This window comes from Rhinichthys klamathensis, unplaced genomic scaffold (genome assembly GCF_029890125.1).
Source record: "Rhinichthys klamathensis goyatoka isolate OS25496 unplaced genomic scaffold, OSU_Roscu_1.1 h1tg000236l_1, whole genome shotgun sequence".
NCBI classification, from domain to species: Eukaryota; Metazoa; Chordata; class Actinopteri; order Cypriniformes; family Leuciscidae; genus Rhinichthys; species Rhinichthys klamathensis.
The window spans coordinates 482,571-508,547 of NW_026606759.1; the positions used below are offsets into that span (position 1 = coordinate 482,571).

At 45.0% G+C, this 25,977-nt stretch overlaps 1 protein-coding gene across 1 annotated transcript in view; it reads right to left on the bottom strand.

The window, feature by feature from the left end:
- The window catches only part of LOC130099781 (pro-neuregulin-2, membrane-bound isoform-like), a 66,521-nt gene extending 47,167 nt beyond the window's left edge, over nucleotides 1-19,354 (bottom strand). The window contains exon 1 of the mRNA XM_056265587.1: nucleotides 18,843-19,354. Within this exon, the coding sequence (XP_056121562.1) occupies nucleotides 18,843-19,293 (451 nt within the window). The 5' untranslated portion in view covers nucleotides 19,294-19,354. The remainder of the gene's footprint in view (nucleotides 1-18,842) is intronic.
- Nucleotides 19,355-25,977: the final 6,623 nt, after the last annotated feature.

Here is a 25,977-nt window from a genome sequence, read left to right on the forward strand (position 1 = left end):
AACACTGCTTTAATCAACCAAACCAGCCCAGTGTGAACACACCACACCCTTAAACTACAACACTGCTTTAATCAACAAAACCAGCCCAGTGTGAACACACCACACCCTTAAACTACAACACTGCTTTAATCAACCAATCCAGCCCAGTGTGAACACACCACACCCTTAAACTACAACACTGCTTTAATCAACAAAACCAGCCCAGTGTGAACACACCACACCCTTAAACTACAACACTGCTTTAATCAACCAATCCAGCCCAGTGTGAACACACCACACCCTTAAACTACAACACTGCTTTAATCAACCAATCCAGCCCAGTGTGAACACACCACACCCTTAAACTACAACACTGCTTTAATCAACCAATCCAGCCCAGTGTGAACACACCACACCCTTAAACTACAACACTGCTTTAATCAACCAAACCAGCCCAGTGTGAACACACCACACCCTTAAACTACAACACTGCTTTAATCAACCAAACCAGCCCAGTGTGAACACACCACACCCTTAAAGGGGTCATATAATGCCATTTTTGTACAAGCTAATATGATTCTTTAGGGTCTAAATTAAAAGTTTGTAATATACTTTAATAAAAAATTCTCATTAGTATTGTAAGAAAACACTTATTTTACCTGGTCAAAAACAGCTCTGTTTTCAGCACGCCGTTTCAGTGTATATGACTTTAAATGATAATGAGCTTTGCTGACTCCGCCCCTCTGTTCTGCGCATACACCGTTTGTAACACAATAACACAATAACCACGCGTTGTTCATTATAAACGTGGGATTATGAATTATATTGAGAACGTTGTACATAGAAAACATGCTGTAATGTACCCTGAGTGTAAACCGACGCATTCATCGTGAAGCGTGCAGCTAGCGATTTGCAAAGATTATATAAATATTAATATAAAGATTAATAAAACGTTACACTCACTTTAGTTCTTCTGAAGGTTCAGCAGGAAGACGAATAGGTTCCGATCCTTTATTCAGGTGCAGCTTCTCAGCAAAACCAGCTTTACACTGATCTTCGTTTATAAAGCAGTCCACTGAGAAATGATTCACGCAAACATGAGAGCATTGACGTTGATCGTGGGGAATATTCCCTTCGAAAACAAACTCAGCCACTGCGTCTTCAGCGGTTCGGATTTAGGAACATTAAAATGACTGCTGTGTTCGTTATTACACCCAAGAACAGAACAACACAATCGCTTAGACGCCATTCTGCTCATAGACAGTGTTCCAGCATATCAACAATGACCGCGCCGATCCGCGAGGACTATGATTGACAGGACGAGCGAGGGCGGGTCTGTGTTGAAACTCCTGTGCTGACTCCTGTCAATCAACAATCGTGGGAGGGGCGTCCGTTTTATTGACGTCACAAAAACGAACGGCTCAATTTGAGGCAGGGGAAAACATATAAGGAGATTAAAACAAAAACACTGGATGGATTTTTATCATTATATGATGGTTGTGTACAGACACTGCCAACACACATTTCAGTACAATCAACTTGTAAAAGTGCATGTACCATTATATGACCCCTTTAAACTACAACACTGCTTTAATCAACCAAACCTGCCCAGTGTGAACACACCACACCCTTGAACTACAACACTGCTTTAATCAACCAAACCAGCCCAGTGTGAACACACCACACCCTTAAACTACAACACTGCTTTAATCAACCAATCCTGCCCAGTGTGAACACACCACACCCTTAAACTACAACACTGCTTTAATCAACCAAACCAGCCCAGTGTGAACACACCACACCCTTAAACTACAACACTGCTTTAATCAACCAAACCAGCCCAGTGTGAACACACCACACCCTTAAACTACAACACTGCTTTAATCAACCAAACCAGCCCAGTGTGAACACACCACACCCTTAAACTACAACACTGCTTTAATCAACCAATCCTGCCCAGTGTGAACACACCACACCCTTAAACTACAACACTGCTTTAATCAACCAAACCAGCCCAGTGTGAACACACCACACCCTTAGGGGGCTTTCACACTGGCAGTTTAGTTCGGAACGGGGCACGGTTCGCATGAAAAATCGCTAATGTGAAAGCTGTCATGGGACCCAGGTGCGCACTGGGGTACCGAACCCGAGACTACCTGGAAGAGGTGGTCTGAGTTCGGTTGCTCCCGAACCGTGCCGCGGTTCGCGTGAATGTGAAAGCAACACGGACTCGGGTGCGCACTTGTTCAGGAAGTAAAGTAACCTGCGCATGCGTTTATAGCTTATTGTGATGTATTTAGTTAAATAAAACGCTTGTAAGGGATGATAGTGTTGATGATTTACCTTGGATACGAGCGAGAGTGAGCCTGCGTGCAGTGTATTCGTGCATTGCGCGTGAAATCAGGGAAACAAAGTTGGAAATCCACTGTCTCCTAAAAAGATTCCGTTTGTAAGCAGCAGAAGGCCACCTTATGTGACACACGCACAGTAAACCTGTAGTGTTCACTCAACTGCGCATAATAGCAGCGAATTAATAAAATAAAAAACAATATTGACCCACGTTCTGTTTTCTATCATGCGCCGTGCACGTTTGCGATGACGTCATATGCACGCAAACGCACCAGGGTTCGATAGAATCAAGTTGAGTGTGAAACCAGACCAACGCTGCGGGGGACGCCGGGAACAAACGCGCTCGGGCCGCAGCAAACGAGCCCAGTGTAAAAGCCCCCTTAAACTACAACACTGCTTTAATCAACCAAACCAGCCCAGTGTGAACACACCACACCCTTAAACTACAACACTGCTTTAATCAACCAAACCAGCCCAGTGTGAACACACCACACCCTTAAACTACAACACTGCTTTAATCAACCAATCCTGCCCAGTGTGAACACACCACACCCTTAAACTACAACACTGCTTTAATCAACCAATCCAGCCCAGTGTGAACACACCACACCCTTAAACTACAACACTGCTTTAATCAACCAAACCAGCCCAGTGTGAACACATCACACCCTTGAACTACAACACAGCTTTAATCAACCAATCCTGCCCAGTGTGAACACACCACACCCTTAAACTACAACACTGCTTTAATCAACCAATCCAGCCCAGTGTGAACACACCACACCCTTAAACTACAACACTGCTTTAATCAACCAATCCAGCCCAGTGTGAACACACCACACCCTTGAACTACAACACAGCTTTAATCAACCAAACCTGGCCAGTGTGAACACACCACACCCTTGAACTACAACACTGCTTTAATCAACCAAACCAGCCCAGTGTGAACACACCACACCCTTAAACTACAACACTGCTTTAATCAACCAAACCTGGCCAGTGTGAACACACCACACCCTTGAACTACAACACAGCTTTAATCAACCAAACCTGGCCAGTGTGAACACACCACACCCTTGAACTACAACACTGCTTTAATCAACCAAACCAGCCCAGTGTGAACACACCACACCCTTAAACTACAACACTGCTTTAATCAACCAATCCTGCCCAGTGTGAACACACCACACCCTTAAACTACAACACTGCTTTAATCAACCAAACCAGCCCAGTGTGAACACACCACACCCTTGAACTACAACACTGCTTTAATCAACCAAACCAGCCCAGTGTGAACACACCACACCCTTAAACTACAACACAGCTTTAATCAACCAAACCAGCCCAGTGTGAACACACCACACCCTTAAACTACAACACTGCTTTAATCAACCAAACCAGCCCAGTGTGAACACACCACACCCTTAAACTACAACACTGCTTTAATCAACCAAACCAGCCCAGTGTGAACACACCACACCCTTGAACTACAACACTGCTTTAATCAACCAAACCTGCCCAGTGTGAACACACCACACCCTTAAACTACAACACAGCTTTAATCAACCAAACCAGCCCAGTGTGAACACACCACACCCTTAAACTACAACACTGCTTTAATCAACCAAACCTGGCCAGTGTGAACACACCACACCCTTAAACTACAACACTGCTTTAATCAACCAAACCAGCCCAGTGTGAACACACCACACCCTTAAACTACAACACTGCTTTAATCAACCAAACCAGCCCAGTGTGAACACACCACACCCTTGAACTACAACACTGCTTTAATCAACCAAACCAGCCCAGTGTGAACACACCACACCCTTAAACTACAACACAGCTTTAATCAACCAAACCTGGCCAGTGTGAACACACCACACCCTTAAACTACAACACTGCTTTAATCAACCAAACCAGCCCAGTGTGAACACACCACACCCTTAAACTACAACACTGCTTTAATCAACCAAACCTGGCCAGTGTGAACACACCACACCCTTGAACTACAACACTGCTTTAATCAACCAAACCTGGCCAGTGTGAACACACCACACCCTTAAACTACAACACAGCTTTAATCAACCAAACCTGGCCAGTGTGAACACACCACACCCTTAAACTACAACACTGCTTTAATCAACCAAACCAGCCCAGTGTGAACACACCACACCCTTAAACTACAACACTGCTTTAATCAACCAAACCAGCCCAGTGTGAACACACCACACCCTTGAACTACAACACTGCTTTAATCAACCAAACCTGGCCAGTGTGAACACACCACACCCTTAAACTACAACACCGCTTTAATCAACCAAACCTGGCCAGTGTGAACACACCACACCCTTAAACTACAACACTGCTTTAATCAACCAAACCAGCCCAGTGTGAACACACCACACCCTTAAACTACAACACTGCTTTAATCAACCAAACCAGCCCAGTGTGAACACACCACACCCTTAAACTACAACACTGCTTTAATCAACCATTCCTGCCCAGTGTGAACACACCACACCCTTAAACTACAACACTGCTTTAATCAACCAAACCAGCCCAGTGTGAACACACCACACCCTTAAACTACAACACTGCTTTAATCAACCAAACCAGCCCAGTGTGAACACACCACACCCTTAAACTACAACACTGCTTTAATCAACCAAACCAGCCCAGTGTGAACACACCACACCCTTAAACTACAACACTGCTTTAATCAACCAAACCAGCCCAGTGTGAACACACCACACCCTTAAACTACAACACTGCTTTAATCAACCAAACCAGCCCAGTGTGAACACACCACACCCTTAAACTACAACACTGCTTTAATCAACCAATCCTGCCCAGTGTGAACACACCACACCCTTAAACTACAACACTGCTTTAATCAACCAATCCTGCCCAGTGTGAACACACCACACCCTTAAACTACAACACTGCTTTAATCAACCAAACCAGCCCAGTGTGAACACACCACACCCTTAGGGGGCTTTCACACTGGCAGTTTAGTTCGGAACGGGGCACGGTTCGCATGAAAAATCCCTAATGTGAAAGCTGTCATGGGACCCGGGTGCGCACTGGGGTACCGAACCCGAGACTACCTGGAAGAGGTGGTCTGAGTTCGGTTGCTCCCGAACCGTGCCGCGGTTCGCGTGAATGTGAAAGCAGCACGGACTCGGGTGCGCACTTGTTCAGGAAGTAAAGTAACCTGCGCATGCGTTTTAGCTCATTGTGATGTATTTAGTTAAATAAAACACTTGTAAGGGATGATAGTGTTGATGATTTACCTTGGATACGAGCGAGAGTGAGCCTGCGTGCAGTGTATTCGTGCATTGCGCGTGAAATCAGGGCACCAAATTTGGAAATCCACTGTCTCCTAAAAAGATTCCGTTTGTAAGCAGCAGAAGGCCACCTTATGTGACACACGCACAGTAAACCTGTAGTGTTCACTCAACTGCGCATAATAGCAGCAAAAAAAAAAAAAAAAAAAAAATATTGCCCCGCGTTCTGTTTTCTATCATGCGCCGTGAACGTTTGCGATGACGTCATATGCACGCAAACGCACCAGGGTTCGATAGAATCAAGTTGAGTGTGAAACCAGACCAACGCTGCGGGGGACGCCGGGAACAAACGCGCTCGGGCCGCAGCAAACGAGCCCAGTGTAAAAGCCCCCTTAAACTACAACACTGCTTTAATCAACCAAACCAGCCCAGTGTGAACACACCACACCCTTAAACTACAACACTGCTTTAATCAACCAAACCAGCCCAGTGTGAACACACCACACCCTTGAACTACAACACTGCTTTAATCAACCAAACCAGCCCAGTGTGAACACACCACACCCTTAAACTACAACACTGCTTTAATCAACCAAACCAGCCCAGTGTGAACACACCACACCCTTAAACTACAACACTGCTTTAATCAACCAAACCAGCCCAGTGTGAACACACCACACCCTTGAACTACAACACTGCTTTAATCAACCAAACCAGCCCAGTGTGAACACACCACACCCTTAAACTACAACACTGCTTTAATCAACCAAACCAGCCCAGTGTGAACACACCACACCCTTGAACTACAACACTGCTTTAATCAACCAAACCAGCCCAGTGTGAACACACCACACCCTTAAACTACAACACTGCTTTAATCAACCAATCCTGCCCAGTGTGAACACACCACACCCTTAAACTACAACACTGCTTTAATCAACCCTAAGGGGGCTTTCACACTGGCAGTTTAGTTCGGAACGGGGCACGGTTCGCATGAAAAATCGCTAATGTGAAAGCTGTCATGGGACCCGGGTGCGCACTGGGGTACCGAACCCGAGACTACCTGGAGGAGGTGGTCTGAGTTCGGTTGCTCCCGAACCGTGCCGCGGTTCGCGTGAATGTGAAAGCAACACGGACTCGGGTGCGCACTTGTTCAGGAAGTAAAGTAACCTGCGCATGCGTTTATAGCTTATTGTGATGTATTTAGTTAAATAAAACGCTTGTAAGGGATGATAGTGTTGATGATTTACCTTGGATACGAGCGAGAGTGAGCCTGCGTGCAGTGTATTCGTGCATTGCGCGTGAAATCAGGGAAACAAAGTTGGAAATCCACTGTCTCCTAAAAAGATTCCGTTTGTAAGCAGCAGAAGGCCACCTTATGTGACACACGCACAGTAAACCTGTAGTGTTCACTCAACTGCGCATAATAGCAGCGAATTAATAAAATAAAAAACAATATTGACCCACGTTCTGTTTTCTATCATGCGCCGTGCACGTTTGCGATGACGTCATATGCACGCAAACGCACCAGGGTTCGATAGAATCCAGTTGTGTGTGAAACCAGACCAACGCTGCGGGGGACGCCGGGAACAAACGCGCTCGGGCCGCAGCAAACGAGCCCAGTGTAAAAGCCCCCTTAAACTACAACACTGCTTTAATCAACCAAACCAGCCCAGTGTGAACACACCACACCCTTAAACTACAACACTGCTTTAATCAACCAAACCAGCCCAGTGTGAACACACCACACCCTTAAACTACAACACTGCTTTAATCAACCAATCCTGCCCAGTGTGAACACACCACACCCTTAAACTACAACACAGCTTTAATCAACCAATCCTGCCCAGTGTGAACACACCACACCCTTAAACTACAACACTGCTTTAATCAACCAAACCAGCCCAGTGTGAACACACCACACCCTTAAACTACAACACTGCTTTAATCAACCAAACCAGCCCAGTGTGAACACACCACACCCTTAAACTACAACACTGCTTTAATCAACCAATCCTGCCCAGTGTGAACACACCACACCCTTAAACTACAACACTGCTTTAATCAACCAATCCAGCCCAGTGTGAACACACCACACCCTTGAACTACAACACAGCTTTAATCAACCAAACCTGGCCAGTGTGAACACACCACACCCTTGAACTACAACACTGCTTTAATCAACCAAACCAGCCCAGTGTGAACACACCACACCCTTAAACTACAACACAGCTTTAATCAACCAAACCAGCCCAGTGTGAACACACCACACCCTTAAACTACAACACTGCTTTAATCAACCAAACCAGCCCAGTGTGAACACACCACACCCTTGAACTACAACACTGCTTTAATCAACCAAACCAGCCCAGTGTGAACACACCACACCCTTAAACTACAACACTGCTTTAATCAACCAAACCAGCCCAGTGTGAACACACCACACCCTTGAACTACAACACTGCTTTAATCAACCAAACCAGCCCAGTGTGAACACACCACACCCTTAAACTACAACACAGCTTTAATCAACCAAACCAGCCCAGTGTGAACACACCACACCCTTAAACTACAACACTGCTTTAATCAACCAAACCAGCCCAGTGTGAACACACCACACCCTTGAACTACAACACTGCTTTAATCAACCAAACCAGCCCAGTGTGAACACACCACACCCTTAAACTACAACACTGCTTTAATCAACCAAACCAGCCCAGTGTGAACACACCACACCCTTGAACTACAACACTGCTTTAATCAACCAAACCTGCCCAGTGTGAACACACCACACCCTTAAACTACAACACAGCTTTAATCAACCAAACCAGCCCAGTGTGAACACACCACACCCTTAAACTACAACACTGCTTTAATCAACCAAACCTGGCCAGTGTGAACACACCACACCCTTAAACTACAACACTGCTTTAATCAACCAAACCAGCCCAGTGTGAACACACCACACCCTTAAACTACAACACTGCTTTAATCAACCAAACCAGCCCAGTGTGAACACACCACACCCTTGAACTACAACACTGCTTTAATCAACCAAACCTGGCCAGTGTGAACACACCACACCCTTAAACTACAACACAGCTTTAATCAACCAAACCTGGCCAGTGTGAACACACCACACCCTTAAACTACAACACTGCTTTAATCAACAAAACCAGCCCAGTGTGAACACACCACACCCTTAAACTACAACACTGCTTTAATCAACCAAACCAGCCCAGTGTGAACACACCACACCCTTAAACTACAACACAGCTTTAATCAACCAAACCTGGCCAGTGTGAACACACCACACCCTTAAACTACAACACTGCTTTAATCAACCAAACCTGGCCAGTGTGAACACACCACACCCTTAAACTACAACACAGCTTTAATCAACCAAACCTGGCCAGTGTGAACACACCACACCCTTAAACTACAACACTGCTTTAATCAACCAAACCAGCCCAGTGTGAACACACCACACCCTTAAACTACAACACTGCTTTAATCAACCAAACCAGCCCAGTGTGAACACACCACACCCTTAAACTACAACACTGCTTTAATCAACCAATCCAGCCCAGTGTGAACACACCACACCCTTGAACTACAACACAGCTTTAATCAACCAAACCTGGCCAGTGTGAACACACCACACCCTTGAACTACAACACAGCTTTAATCAACCAAACCTGGCCAGTGTGAACACACCACACCCTTAAACTACAACACAGCTTTAATCAACCAAACCAGCCCAGTGTGAACACACCACACCCTTAAACTACAACACTGCTTTAATCAACCAAACCAGCCCAGTGTGAACACACCACACCCTTAAACTACAACACTGCTTTAATCAACCAAACCTGGCCAGTGTGAACACACCACACCCTTAAACTACAACACTGCTTTAATCAACCAAACCAGCCCAGTGTGAACACACCACACCCTTAAACTACAACACTGCTTTAATCAACCAAACCAGCCCAGTGTGAACACACCACACCCTTGAACTACAACACTGCTTTAATCAACCAAACCTGGCCAGTGTGAACACACCACACCCTTAAACTACAACACAGCTTTAATCAACCAAACCTGGCCAGTGTGAACACACCACACCCTTAAACTACAACACTGCTTTAATCAACAAAACCAGCCCAGTGTGAACACACCACACCCTTAAACTACAACACTGCTTTAATCAACCAAACCAGCCCAGTGTGAACACACCACACCCTTAAACTACAACACTGCTTTAATCAACCAAACCAGCCCAGTGTGAACACACCACACCCTTAAACTACAACACTGCTTTAATCAACCAAACCAGCCCAGTGTGAACACACCACACCCTTAAACTACAACACAGCTTTAATCAACCAAACCTGGCCAGTGTGAACACACCACACCCTTAAACTACAACACAGCTTTAATCAACCAAACCAGCCCAGTGTGAACACACCACACCCTTAAACTACAACACTGCTTTAATCAACCAAACCAGCCCAGTGTGAACACACCACACCCTTAAACTACAACACAGCTTTAATCAACCAAACCTGGCCAGTGTGAACACACCACACCCTTAAACTACAACACAGCTTTAATCAACCAAACCTGGCCAGTGTGAACACACCACACCCTTAAACTACAACACAGCTTTAATCAACCAAACCTGGCCAGTGTGAACACACCACACCCTTAAACTACAACACTGCTTTAATCAACCAAACCAGCCCAGTGTGAACACACCACACCCTTAAACTACAACACTGCTTTAATCAACCAAACCAGCCCAGTGTGAACACACCACACCCTTAAACTACAACACTGCTTTAATCAACCAAACCTGGCCAGTGTGAACACACCACACCCTTAAACTACAACACTGCTTTAATCAACCAAACCAGCCCAGTGTGAACACACCACACCCTTAAACTACAACACTGCTTTAATCAACCAAACCTGGCCAGTGTGAACACACCACACCCTTAAACTACAACACTGCTTTAATCAACCAAACCTGCCCAGTGTGAACACACCACACCCTTAAACTACAACACTGCTTTAATCAACCAAACCTGCCCAGTGTGAACACACCACACCCTTAAACTACAACACTGCTTTAATCAACCAAACCTGGCCAGTGTGAACACACCACACCCTTAAACTACAACACTGCTTTAATCAACCAAACCAGCCCAGTGTGAACACACCACACCCTTAAACTACAACACTGCTTTAATCAACCAAACCTGGCCAGTGTGAACACACCACACCCTTAAACTACAACACTGCTTTAATCAACCAAACCAGCCCAGTGTGAACACACCACACCCTTAAACTACAACACTGCTTTAATCAACCAAACCTGGCCAGTGTGAACACACCACACCCTTAAACTACAACACTGCTTTAATCAACCAAACCTGGCCAGTGTGAACACACCACACCCTTAAACTACAACACTGCTTTAATCAACCAAACCTGCCCAGTGTGAACACACCACACCCTTAAACTACAACACTGCTTTAATCAACCAAACCAGCCCAGTGTGAACACACCACACCCTTAAACTACAACACTGCTTTAATCAACCAATCCTGCCCAGTGTGAACACACCACACCCTTAAACTACAACACAGCTTTAATCAACCAAACCTGGCCAGTGTGAACACACCACACCCTTAAACTACAACACTGCTTTAATCAACCAAACCAGCCCAGTGTGAACACACCACACCCTTAAACTACAACACTGCTTTAATCAACCAAACCAGCCCAGTGTGAACACACCACACCCTTAAACTACAACACAGCTTTAATCAACCAAACCTGGCCAGTGTGAACACACCACACCCTTGAACTACAACACAGCTTTAATCAACCAAACCAGCCCAGTGTGAACACACCACACCCTTAAACTACAACACAGCTTTAATCAACCAAACCTGGCCAGTGTGAACACACCACACCCTTAAACTACAACACTGCTTTAATCAACCAAACCAGCCCAGTGTGAACACACCACACCCTTAAACTACAACACAGCTTTAATCAACCAAACCTGGCCAGTGTGAACACACCACACCCTTAAACTACAACACTGCTTTAATCAACCAAACCAGCCCAGTGTGAACACACCACACCCTTAAACTACAACACAGCTTTAATCAACCAAACCTGGCCAGTGTGAACACACCACACCCTTGAACTACAACACTGCTTTAATCAACCAAACCTGGCCAGTGTGAACACACCACACCCTTAAACTACAACACAGCTTTAATCAACCAAACCTGGCCAGTGTGAACACACCACACCCTTAAACTACAACACTGCTTTAATCAACCAAACCAGCCCAGTGTGAACACACCACACCCTTAAACTACAACACTGCTTTAATCAACCAAACCAGCCCAGTGTGAACACACCACACCCTTGAACTACAACACTGCTTTAATCAACCAAACCTGGCCAGTGTGAACACACCACACCCTTAAACTACAACACAGCTTTAATCAACCAAACCTGGCCAGTGTGAACACACCACACCCTTAAACTACAACACTGCTTTAATCAACCAAACCAGCCCAGTGTGAACACACCACACCCTTAAACTACAACACTGCTTTAATCAACCAAACCAGCCCAGTGTGAACACACCACACCCTTAAACTACAACACTGCTTTAATCAACCATTCCTGCCCAGTGTGAACACACCACACCCTTAAACTACAACACTGCTTTAATCAACCAAACCAGCCCAGTGTGAACACACCACACCCTTAAACTACAACACTGCTTTAATCAACCAAACCAGCCCAGTGTGAACACACCACACCCTTAAACTACAACACTGCTTTAATCAACCAAACCAGCCCAGTGTGAACACACCACACCCTTAAACTACAACACTGCTTTAATCAACCAAACCAGCCCAGTGTGAACACACCACACCCTTAAACTACAACACTGCTTTAATCAACCAAACCAGCCCAGTGTGAACACACCACACCCTTAAACTACAACACTGCTTTAATCAACCAATCCTGCCCAGTGTGAACACACCACACCCTTAAACTACAACACTGCTTTAATCAACCAATCCTGCCCAGTGTGAACACACCACACCCTTAAACTACAACACTGCTTTAATCAACCAAACCAGCCCAGTGTGAACACACCACACCCTTAGGGGGCTTTCACACTGGCAGTTTAGTTCGGAACGGGGCACGGTTCGCATGAAAAATCGCTAATGTGAAAGCTGTCATGGGACCCGGGTGCGCACTGGGGTACCGAACCCGAGACTACCTGGAAGAGGTGGTCTGAGTTCGGTTGCTCCCGAACCGTGCCGCGGTTCGCGTGAATGTGAAAGCAGCACGGACTCGGGTGCGCACTTGTTCAGGAAGTAAAGTAACCTGCGCATGCGTTTTAGCTCATTGTGATGTATTTAGTTAAATAAAACACTTGTAAGGGATGATAGTGTTGATGATTTACCTTGGATACGAGCGAGAGTGAGCCTGCGTGCAGTGTATTCGTGCATTGCGCGTGAAATCAGGGCACCAAATTTGGAAATCCACTGTCTCCTAAAAAGATTCCGTTTGTAAGCAGCAGAAGGCCACCTTATGTGACACACGCACAGTAAACCTGTAGTGTTCACTCAACTGCGCATAATAGCAGCAAAAAAAAAAAAAAAAAAAAAATATTGCCCCGCGTTCTGTTTTCTATCATGCGCCGTGAACGTTTGCGATGACGTCATATGCACGCAAACGCACCAGGGTTCGATAGAATCAAGTTGAGTGTGAAACCAGACCAACGCTGCGGGGGACGCCGGGAACAAACGCGCTCGGGCCGCAGCAAACGAGCCCAGTGTAAAAGCCCCCTTAAACTACAACACTGCTTTAATCAACCAAACCAGCCCAGTGTGAACACACCACACCCTTGAACTACAACACTGCTTTAATCAACCAAACCAGCCCAGTGTGAACACACCACACCCTTAAACTACAACACTGCTTTAATCAACCAAACCAGCCCAGTGTGAACACACCACACCCTTGAACTACAACACTGCTTTAATCAACCAAACCAGCCCAGTGTGAACACACCACACCCTTAAACTACAACACTGCTTTAATCAACCAAACCAGCCCAGTGTGAACACACCACACCCTTAAACTACAACACTGCTTTAATCAACCAAACCAGCCCAGTGTGAACACACCACACCCTTGAACTACAACACTGCTTTAATCAACCAAACCAGCCCAGGGTGAACACACCACACCCTTAAACTACAACACTGCTTTAATCAACCAATCCTGCCCAGTGTGAACACACCACACCCTTAAACTACAACACTGCTTTAATCAACCCTAAGGGGGCTTTCACACTGGCAGTTTAGTTCGGAACGGGGCACGGTTCGCATGAAAAATCGCTAATGTGAAAGCTGTCATGGGACCCGGGTGCGCACTGGGGTACCGAACCCGAGACTACCTGGAGGAGGTGGTCTGAGTTCGGTTGCTCCCGAACCGTGCCGCGGTTCGCGTGAATGTGAAAGCAACACGGACTCGGGTGCGCACTTGTTCAGGAAGTAAAGTAACCTGCGCATGCGTTTATAGCTTATTGTGATGTATTTAGTTAAATAAAACGCTTGTAAGGGATGATAGTGTTGATGATTTACCTTGGATACGAGCGAGAGTGAGCCTGCGTGCAGTGTATTCGTGCATTGCGCGTGAAATCAGGGAAACAAAGTTGGAAATCCACTGTCTCCTAAAAAGATTCCGTTTGTAAGCAGCAGAAGGCCACCTTATGTGACACACGCACAGTAAACCTGTAGTGTTCACTCAACTGCGCATAATAGCAGCGAATTAATAAAATAAAAAACAATATTGACCCACGTTCTGTTTTCTATCATGCGCCGTGCACGTTTGCGATGACGTCATATGCACGCAAACGCACCAGGGTTCGATAGAATCCAGTTGTGTGTGAAACCAGACCAACGCTGCGGGGGACGCCGGGAACAAACGCGCTCGGGCCGCAGCAAACGAGCCCAGTGTAAAAGCCCCCTTAAACTACAACACTGCTTTAATCAACCAAACCAGCCCAGTGTGAACACACCACACCCTTAAACTACAACACTGCTTTAATCAACCAAACCAGCCCAGTGTGAACACACCACACCCTTAAACTACAACACTGCTTTAATCAACCAAACCTGGCCAGTGTGAACACACCACACCCTTAAACTACAACACTGCTTTAATCAACCAATCCTGCCCAGTGTGAACACACCACACCCTTAAACTACAACACAGCTTTAATCAACCAATCCTGCCCAGTGTGAACACACCACACCCTTAAACTACAACACTGCTTTAATCAACCAAACCAGCCCAGTGTGAACACACCACACCCTTAAACTACAACACTGCTTTAATCAACCAAACCAGCCCAGTGTGAACACACCACACCCTTAAACTACAACACTGCTTTAATCAACCAATCCTGCCCAGTGTGAACACACCACACCCTTAAACTACAACACTGCTTTAATCAACCAAACCTGCCCAGTGTGAACACACCACACCCTTAAACTACAACACAGCTTTAATCAACAAAACCAGCCCAGTGTGAACACACCACACCCTTAAACTACAACACTGCTTTAATCAACCAATCCAGCCCAGTGTGAACACACCACACCCTTAAACTACAACACTGCTTTAATCAACCAAACCAGCCCAGTGTGAACACACCACACCCTTAAACTACAACACTGCTTTAATCAACAAAACCAGCCCAGTGTGAACACACCACACCCTTAAACTACAACACTGCTTTAATCAACCAATCCAGCCCAGTGTGAACACACCACACCCTTAAACTACAACACTGCTTTAATCAACCAATCCTGCCCAGTGTGAACACACCACACCCTTAAACTACAACACTGCTTTAATCAACCAAACCAGCCCAGTGTGAACACACCACACCCTTAAACTACAACACTGCTTTAATCAACCAAACCAGCCCAGTGTGAACACACCACACCCTTAAACTACAACACTGCTTTAATCAACCAAACCTGCCCAGTGTGAACACACCACACCCTTAAACTACAACACTGCTTTGGTAGTAAAATAATAATAAAGAAAGACAAAACACATGTGTTGTGGATGATGAAATTACATATGCAATTTGCATGCATTAATTCATTCGATATAATTTTGTTAAAGCAACTGTATGTGGCGTAACTGTATGTGAATAATTCTTTTGTAATTCTAATAATAATTTTTCTAAATAAAGTACACTAGCAATTGCAACTAGATAGCAAGCAACATGATAAAACTGCAGGGTGTCACACTTTTGGTGTTCTAGGAGCTCGTGTTGAATGTGGGCCATTTGAATACAGAATAAAGATGGGATTATGGGATAATCTGTGAAAGGACAGGGGATTATGACTGTGTATCTGTGTAACCCTTCTGAGATATGTGTCCAGACTTAACTTCAGCTCTCATATTCATCTGCCACAGATCCAGCTCGTGTGCTGTCCTTCAAAGAAATTATCTGTGGTACACTCTCAAAATACAGCAAATTAACCTCTGCCGTTTCTTTTACAACCCAGGTTATTCAATACCATTTAGAATTCCATTAAAGTCAAGCAAAAAGTTTATTAAATAAATTGTCCTGATTGTTTGTGAGCATCACATTATATGCCATTGCAATATTTCTTTGAAGCCTTAACTATGGATTTTGTGTGATTGATTTTATTCACTGAAGTAAAAGAATGAAACATGATTAAGTAAAAGACTAATGAAGTAAAAAAAAAACGTAGATTTATAACAATCCAAGAGCAGCAGAGACTTAACCCATTTTAAACTGCATTTTAATGTGCTAGAAGCTCGCGGTTTTCTCTTCCCCTCGTCTTCATTATCCGTTGCACTTTGCTTGGGCTAAACCCAGACTCCATTCAGTAATACCTTCTCCTGCAGGCCATTGTAAATCAATAAGATTCAATAAAGAAAATGAATAACGTTATTATCTGACAGAAGAATGGAATTTGTAGTTCCCTTAGGAGTTGAAGCCTTTAAAATCAATTCAATTGCCATTATATAAATTGAAAAGATTTTTTTTTTGAAAATCTGATTCTGAACACTTACAAAAAGTGTCAAAATCATCATTCATTTGACAAATGCTTTTTCATTCTTCCTCAAAAACCTAAATCTTTATGATGTCTAGATGTCCATAATCTATTCAAATTTTCATCATTAAATTCTCATAATATTAATACGGGGAAAAAAAGGGACAGATCTCTTAGGTCATGCCAGACAGCAGAAAGACAGCAGAGTAATGCGTCAGCATCAGTGAGAGCAGTGGAGGAGCTTCTCCCAGAGGGCAGCAGTCTCTGAAAACTCAAGATTAACAACTTATTGAATCTATTGTACTATTTTTGAGTGAGAAAAACAACACAACGCTGAGCTCATGAACATCTCAAAGCTTCTTACAGCATTACTGCTGCACACAGGCGATGAAGCAATACTGGAGGATTTCATCTGGCCACATTCAAACAAAGGCAGCTCAATCACAAAGCCAAAATACATATTCATTAGTTTCTATCACAAATCTTGCTGGTCTAACCATTAATAACCCAAACAAACTGGTTCACTATGATGTGTAGTGCCAGAACTTCAAGACTGTTGCACATAACAAAGAGAGAAAGTATAAATGTATAGGGAACATACAAAGGCAGAACAACTTGTGTAGTCTATGCTAAAACTGAACCATACTTGAACCTTGTGTTAAACCACCAAGCAAAATCCACTGTCTGTAGGCAGGCATGCTAGCAGACACGAGTCAAAATATGTCATATAGCAGGCAAATGAGAAGTAGAAGAATCATCTTTAACTTTAGATGCCTCTCAATGTTCATAACACCTCGTCTAACCTTTCAACCTCACGTTCTGTAAGTACAGATGATGTGACATGAGCTAATCAAGGTGAACCCAAGCCGAAAGCTTCCTGTAATGTCTCCTCACTCGATCATTAGGGTTTAATACAGAGGCAACAGGGTTGAGCAGAAATTTCTGTAATCCACCAGAATCTGGTGATGACATTAGTGGTAATAATCTCTGCAGAAATCCTGCCAAAAACACAGATTTAAGGCACTGACAGTCCAGCTGTGAACTGAAGTGCCAAAAAAAGAAAAAAACAGTTGCATCCATCCATCAAGTCAGGCTGATCAAACAAGTTTGAATACAATATTGTCAAACACACCAGACCTCCTGACAGCAGTCTGAGATCTTCAGAGGGTGTATGCTTAGTGTGTTAAATGATCATCAGATAGCTAAATATTTCGTTCAAACGCATTCCGGCTCGCGTACCCCGAAGTGATCAAATAAAACAAAATTCTGTATCAAAATTTATAGGCAAGAAAAGTAGTTTGTTTAGGCTGGGTTGTATGAATTACAAACCTGCGCACATATTTTAAAAAGCACATAACTATAGAATTCTGAATGAGCATGTGAACGCCGTCAGCGTTAATCACAGGTTCGCGTTTAAAGTCTGATCATTTCGACGGAGGTGAATCAATCAAAGTTAACTTTAGCTGGAAGTAACATTTTTCAAGAACCGCTATAACGCCAAAACAATCTGTTACCTTAAATTATATGTTTATCTCTGTAAAGCTGCTTTGAAACAATTCATTGTTAAAAGCGCTATATAAATGAAGATGACTTGACTTGACTTGACACTGTCCAACACTACAATGGACATTACCACAGTAGGCCTACTCTTTGAAGAATGTTGGAGTGTGCTGTAAATACTATCATGTCTCATTCAGTAGCAATAGCATTATATTACTGATTTTTATTTTGCTATTGGGTCAAATGTAGCTTCCCTTCAATTTAGCCAACTATGACAACTTGTGAAATGTGAAAAGAGTCCATTTAAAATCATTATGCAAAATAATGTGACTTTAAAATGTCCAGTCCAGAACCAAGCTGCATTATAATGGGCTTTAAATGAATATGAAGTGTATCTGATTCTGATAGCATCACTGTACTTTCCCTGAGCTCCACAGCAGCATCAAGATCAACAGTCAGAAGACAAAACAAAACGCAAAGAAAGTTCCGGTTTAGTTTTGCTGCTGTGTGTCAATGAACTAAACTCCCGCGCATATGCACTTCTGACAGGTATATATAAGGGTCTTACCGCACTCCTGACAGAGCTCTAGACTCACGTCCTTCCTCACGGCGCGCTTGGTCTCCAGCGGAGGGAAGACCGGCGTGAACACGGACGTGTCATTAGTGGCTTCCATGAAGAACATGTACCGGATCCCGGTGTTGAGCTGGAAACATCTGCCACCTTCAAACCAGATGAGCGACACCACCGAGTTCTTGAGGAGCCCTCCCGCCTTCAGCCGCCACACCTGCTGCACCCTGACGCGCACCTGACGCGACGCGTTGCCCGGCCACTCTTCCTCCTGGAGCCTGCCCTCAAACACGACCCCCGAGCGGCGCACGCGCTCCTGTACCGACGCCGCGGGCGGCGAGCACGAGACGCTCCCACCCCGGACCACGCGCGTCCACAGGCACAAACACACGGCGACTCCACAGAGCGCGGAGAGCGCGGAACAACCGCGACCTGACGGAATCCGCCGCATCCTCGCGCTCGCGTCTCTTGCGTTCAACGGGACGGATTAAAGTGGAGCAGGAGAAGTAAGTGAAGAGACGCGTGGGTTCTGTCGGCTCTTCAGCTGATCGTATTACAGGAGGCGGGGTGAGGATTTCCCCTCCGCGACACCGCATGCGACGCGAAGAAGGACAGCGCGATTTGTCGCGTCGGACTTAACAGCCTGTAAATAGTGGTTAGGGATTTGAAAATATATTAAATAGGCCTGTGATATTCTGTCAAAACTAAACAAAAAGTATTCTTCCACTTCATATCTGCACTCTAAAAAAACGATCTGTCAACTTTCAACCCATGTTTGGGTCAAATATGAACAGACTCAACCTTTTTGGTTTGAAATGGAATTAAAAAATTAAACCAGTGGTTGGGTTTGTCCATATTTGACCAAAACATGGGTTGAACAACCCAGATTTTTTAAAGTGTGTATTTAAAAGTTTTATTAAAAGCTGTTTCAATTTTGCCCAACAATAGCCTATTGGCCAATAAAGGTTATTTAAAGTTGTTGAGAAAAATTGAAACGGCTTTTAAAAAAATGAATGAAACCGCAGAAATCTCAAACTCGTTTTGGCAAACAGAAACTATAATGTATGTAAAAAATTTTTTTTATAATATCCTACTGTATAAATGTGATCTGACATTTCTGTAAAATACTCTTGATCTGAGAAAAAAGAAATCCTCATTATATAGTGACTCTTGTCTTAATGATGTCAGTGTTTTTTACTGTGTTTACTTGTTAACAAACATGTAAATAAAATGAGACAACATTGAATTTTAGCTTTGGGGGACAAACTGATCTTAATGTAAAAGAGAAAACAAGCTTTTGTGTAATTGGATTTTGAACTAAAAAACTTACAGTTACTGTCTTTTACATACATTGAGACAACTTTCCTGTTTAACAACTACCCCCATTTTCTTCTAGTAAATTGCGATGGAAAACGTATTTGAATTTGTCCAGCTTGTCTGTGACGTGTAGTAATACATGCACGAGTTGAGAAACAACAAAGAGTCTTTTTAATGAAAAAGGAGAACACACCAAAAAACAGTTCAACGCCTTAAACAGTTCAACTGAGGAGAGTGGACGGGGGCTCTGGAGGTCGAGGAACTGGATAGGGGCAAGACAAAACCAAGTCAAACACTTAAGTTCATGGGGAAGTGGGGGGTGGGAGGTGCCAAGGGGGGCCAGGAGCAGGAGGAGCCAGATGGAGGTCCAGAAACCAGCCAGGACGAAGCTCCAGGGTGGAGTAGAGGGAGGGAGGAGCCAAGGTGGACACTGGGCAGACGACCGATGGAAAAGAGACCCAGGTGAAGCTGATGAACCGGAGAGCCTACATGACACAGCTGGCACTGGAGACTGAGGTGGAGCCGCTGCCATGAGCGTCAGAGGAGGAGCAGGTGGAACTGAGGACGAAGGCAGAGCCGGTGGGACTGAGGACAGAGGCGGAGCCGGGGGGTAGACGGAGCCGAAGGTGCAGGCAGGATGATGTCTGACCAAGGAGGAGCCAGTGGGTCGAAGGAGCCCGGTGGAGCCATCAGGATGATGTCTGACCAAGGAGGAGCCAGTGGGTCGAAGGAGCCCGGTGGAGCCGTCAGGATGATGTCTGATCAAGGAGGAGCCAGTGGGACGAAGGAGCCTGGTGGAGCCGTCACGATGATGTCTGACCAAGGTGGAGCCAGTGGGTTGAAGGAGCCTGGTGGAGCCGTCACGATGATGTCTGACCAAGGAGGAGCCAGTGGGTCGAAGGAGCCCGGTGGAGCCGTCAGGATGATGTCTGACCAAGGAGGAGCCAGTGGGACAAAGGAGCCTGGTGGAGCCGTCACGATGATGTCTGACCAAGGTGGAGTCAGTGGGTCGAAGGAGCCCGGTGGAGCCATCAGGATGATGTCTGACATAGGCGAAGCTAGTGGAAAGAGAGAGCCCGGTGGAGCCGTCAGGATGATATCCGACCAAGGTGAAGCTGGTGGGACGAAGGAGCCTGGTGGAGCCGTCACGATGATGTCTGACCAAGGTGGAGCCAGTGGGTCGAAGGAGCCCGGTGGAGCCGTCAGGATGATGTCTGACCAAGGAGGAGCCAGTGGGACGAAGGAGCCTGGTGGAGCTGTCACGATGATGTCTGACCAAGGAGGAGCCAGTGGGTTGAAGGAGCCCGGTGGAGCCGTCACGATGATGTCTGACCAAGGTGGAGCCAGTGGGTTGAAGGAGCCCGGTGGAGCCGTCACGATGATGTCTGACCAAGGTGGAGCCAGTGGGTCGAAGGAGCCCGGTGGAGCCGTCACGATGATGTCTGACCAAGGTGGAACCAGTGGGACGAGAGAGCCCGGTGGAGCCGTCAGGATGATGTCTGACCAAGGAGGAGCCAGTGGGACGAAGGAGCCTGGTGGAGCCGTCACGATGATGTCTGACCAAGGCGAAGCTAGTGGGACGAAGGAGCCTGGTGGAGCCGTCACGATGATGTCTGACCAAGGTGGAGCCAGTGGGACGAAGGAGCCTGGTGGAGCCGTCACGATGATGTCTGACCAAGGTGGAGCCAGTGGGACGAAGGAGCCTGGTGGAGCCGTCACGATGATGTCTGACCAAGGTGGAACCAGTGGGACGAGAGAGCCCGGTGGAGCCGTCAGGATGATGTCTGACCAAGGAGGAGCCAGTGGGACGAGGGAGCCTGGTGGAGCCGTCACGATGATGTCTGACCAAGGCGAAGCTAGTGGGACGAAGGAGCCTGGTGGAGCCGTCACGATGATGTCTGACCAAGGTGGAGCCAGTGGGACGAAGGAGCCTGGTGGAGCCGTCACGATGATGTCTGACCAAGGTGGAGCCAGTGGGACGAAGGAGCCTGGTGGAGCCGTCACGATGATGTCTGACCAAGGAGGAGCCAGTGGGACGAAGGAGCCTGGTGGAGCCGTCACGATGATGTCTGACCAAGGTGGAGCCAGTGGGACGAGGGAGCCTGGTGGAGCCGTCAGGATGATGTCTGACCAAGGTGGAGCCAGTGGGACGAGGGAGCCTGGTGGAGCCGTCAGGATGATGTCTGACCAAGGTGGAGCCAGTGGGACGAGGGAGCCTGGTGGAGCCGTCAGGATGATGTCTGACCAAGGAGGAGCCAGTGGGACGAGGGAGCCTGGTGGAGCCGTCACGATGATGTCTGACCAAGGTGGAGCCAGTGGGACGAAGGAGCCTGGTGGAGCCGTCACGATGATGTCTGACCAAGGTGGAGCCAGTGGGACGAAGGAGCCTGGTGGAGCCGTTACGATGATGTCTGACCAAGGTGGAGCCAGTGGGACGAAGGAGCCTGGTGGAGCCGTCACGATGATGTCTGACCAAGGAGGAGCCAGTGGGACGAAGGAGCCTGGTGGAGCCGTCAGGATGATGTCTGACCAAGGAGGAGCCAGTGGGACGAAGGAGCCTGGTGGAGCCGTCACGATGATGTCTGACCAAGGAGGAGCCAGTGGGACGAAGGAGCCCGGTGGAGCCGTCAGGATGATGTCTGACCAAGGTGGATCTCGTCCATCGCGGCAGGCCGATCTCCTTCGTCTGCGGTGGGCTCTCTCGCGTCAGCATCGTGCAGCCCGTGGTCGGTGGGTGGCTGGCCTCTGGATGTGGAGTGGAGCTGGTGTGGTCTTCAGCCAGGCAAGTCATTGTTCACTCCACGAATGTTTTCCTTAGGACCGTCTGCTGAAATATGTGTGCCTTAGACCGCTGGGTAGTGCGTTTGGCACGCTAGCTGTAGAAAGTCCCGTATGTAGTCTTCCAGCGGACGGTCTCCCTGCTCCAGGCAGAGCAGCTGAATAGCTGGCAGGTTCATAGAAGGGGGAAAACAAAGAAAAATGGGAAGAAACACGCTGCTATAATAAACTGTTTAAGTCCGGTATTCTGAGTCGAGAAAAACAACGTTATTTTGAGTCTTTTTAATGAAAAGGAGAAAACGTCAAAACTACACATTTAAACAAACAATACCGGAGAGGGAACTAACTCAAACTGAAGGCTTAAATACACAGAGCGACCAAAAGAGCTAACAAGATAATTAATGTGAATACAGGTGAACTGAACGGGATGATTAATGAAATGAATGATTAATGATAATTAAATCAAATAAACTGAGAAACTGGGTCAAATGACAGGCACAGGGAAAACAGAACCAGAACACAAACATGTAACAGTCTGATCCTAGATTATCTTCTGTGAACTCCAGCTGGCCCTGCCTGGTGAGCTTCCAAACTCTCAGTTATACAGACTTGATGTCAAAACTTTAAAAGCTGTTTAGAAGGGCCTTTCTCAGTGGTGCTCACAGCCATACCCACTGCTTTTAATTGGTGCCCTCTTTTTGTATTTTACATGGTGTCATTTAATACAATCACACGGATTAATATACACATAACAAAAAGTACCTGTAAAGGTACACAGCAATTCATGGTACGCCACTTTTATGATGACCTAAAAGTCATTGTGTGGCCATCTGATGTCAAGTAAGGTTTTCCATGTCAAAGTCACATGATATTGAGTTCGGTCAACGTAACATTGACCTTAGAAGGAACAGAATTGCCTCTAAAATAATGTTAAATTAGAAGAGACTATTTCAAAAGAAAAAGAAAAAACAAAAGAACATGCAAGCACAACAGCCCCATGGAGCCAAATAATAATCTGAAATAAACCACCAAAAAAATTGCTTCTAAAATTTTACTTCCACTGGTGGTCAACTTAGACTGTGTGTTATTTAAAGCAGTCATTGTAAAAATACAAAAATAATAGTTGCTAACGGATGGCAGACGGTCTCTGTCAGGTCTGGTACACAGGCTCTTCTGGAATGCAGCTGTCATACGAGGACAGACTGAGGGGTATATTATGGCGTTATATATGTGCCTCATTCCTGAGCGAGTAATTGTAAGTTTTGAGCACAGAGAACTATATTTTGCAAGCACATTGCATTATATTTTGAACAGAAATTAACAATCGCAAAAAAAAAAAATTCGTTTGAGCAAAGAAAAAACGATTCCGTGCTCAATAAATGTATTTGCTATTATCCATATTAACGTGCAATAATAACTCCTCTCACGCAGTTTACTCAGGTGCTCTCTCACAAACTTATTCTCTGCGCTCCTGTCAAGTCCCTCTCTCTCTCTCTCAACCTCTTAATTCTGTGCGCGCTCAACTCTTGACACACGCGCGCTCAACTCTTGACACACGCGCGCTCAACTCTTGATACACACGCGCGCTCAACTCTTGATACACACGCGCGCTCAACTCTTGATACACACGCGCGCTCAACTCTTGATACACACGCGCGCTCAACTCTTGATACACACGCGCGCTCAACTCTTGACACACACGCGCGCTCAACTCTTGATACACACGCGCGCTCAACTCTTGATACACACGCGCGCTCAACTCTTGACACACGCGCGCTCAACTCTTGATACACACGCGCGCTCAACTCTTGACACACACGCGCGCTCAACTTGCAACAGCGTTACAAGTGTGCCACAAAATCAACCAATCGGAAAATTAGAGGTCAATTGTGATTGGCTGTTGGTCTCCAATCACCACGCAGCACAAAGAAGAAGAAAAAGGAATTTTATGGATAGATGTCTTCTCTAGTATGGAATGCCAAAGCTGACTTAATTAAAAATAAATAAATACATAAATAAATAAATATACGAAGAAATGCAAAAAAGCAAAAATACATAAATAAATATACAAAGAAATGTAAAAAAAAATGCAAAGAAATGAGTATTTATACTTTTATTTCCTTATTTATGTATAATTGTACTTTTTTCACACATTTTTTATTTATACATTTATTTATTTCCACTTTTATTTATTTCCACATTTATATATTGTATTGTATTATATAAATTGATTTCCAGGGGCGATCAGCATCATATACTGCATGTCCAGTTCTTAATATTAGTCGATAAACTACTCAGTTATTATAATAATAAGGCACTATGGCTGTTATCAGTAAAATAAAATTGACAAAAGTCATTAAGTCATTAAAAGTCAAAATCTTAATACAGAGGAGAATGTTTTTACACTGCAATTACAATTGCATAAAAGTCGTAATGAGATTAAAGTTAAAAATAAAACATTTGAATATAGAAATATGAAATGATGGAATCAATTAAATTGTATGTTTAAATATGAAACTAAAACAGCCAGTAGGTGGCGGTAAGTCACTGTCTTAAACGAGTGAGTCATATCATTAATTCAGACCGATTCATTCAAATACTGATTCATTCAGTTCGGGAATAAAATTATCTCATACATGGGCTTTTTTACAGCATTTTTAAATGCTGACATTTTTTATTAATGTTGGTGCCACGTCGCCCCGCCATAATTTTGATACCTGAGCTGTACAGTTGAACATAACACGTGGTGTTTTTTCCCCGAAGTTCAGTATTTGAATGAATCGGTCTGAAATAATGATATGACTCACTCGTTTAAGACAGTGACTTACCGCCACCTACTGGCTGTTTTAGTTTCATATTTAAACATACAATTTAATTGATTCCATCATTTCATATTTCTATATTCAAATGTTTTATTTTTAACATTAATCTCATTACGACTTTTATGCAATTGTAATTGCAGTGTAAAAACATTCTCCTCTGTATTAAGATTTTGACTTTTAATGACTTAATGACTTTTGTTAATTTTATTTTACTGATA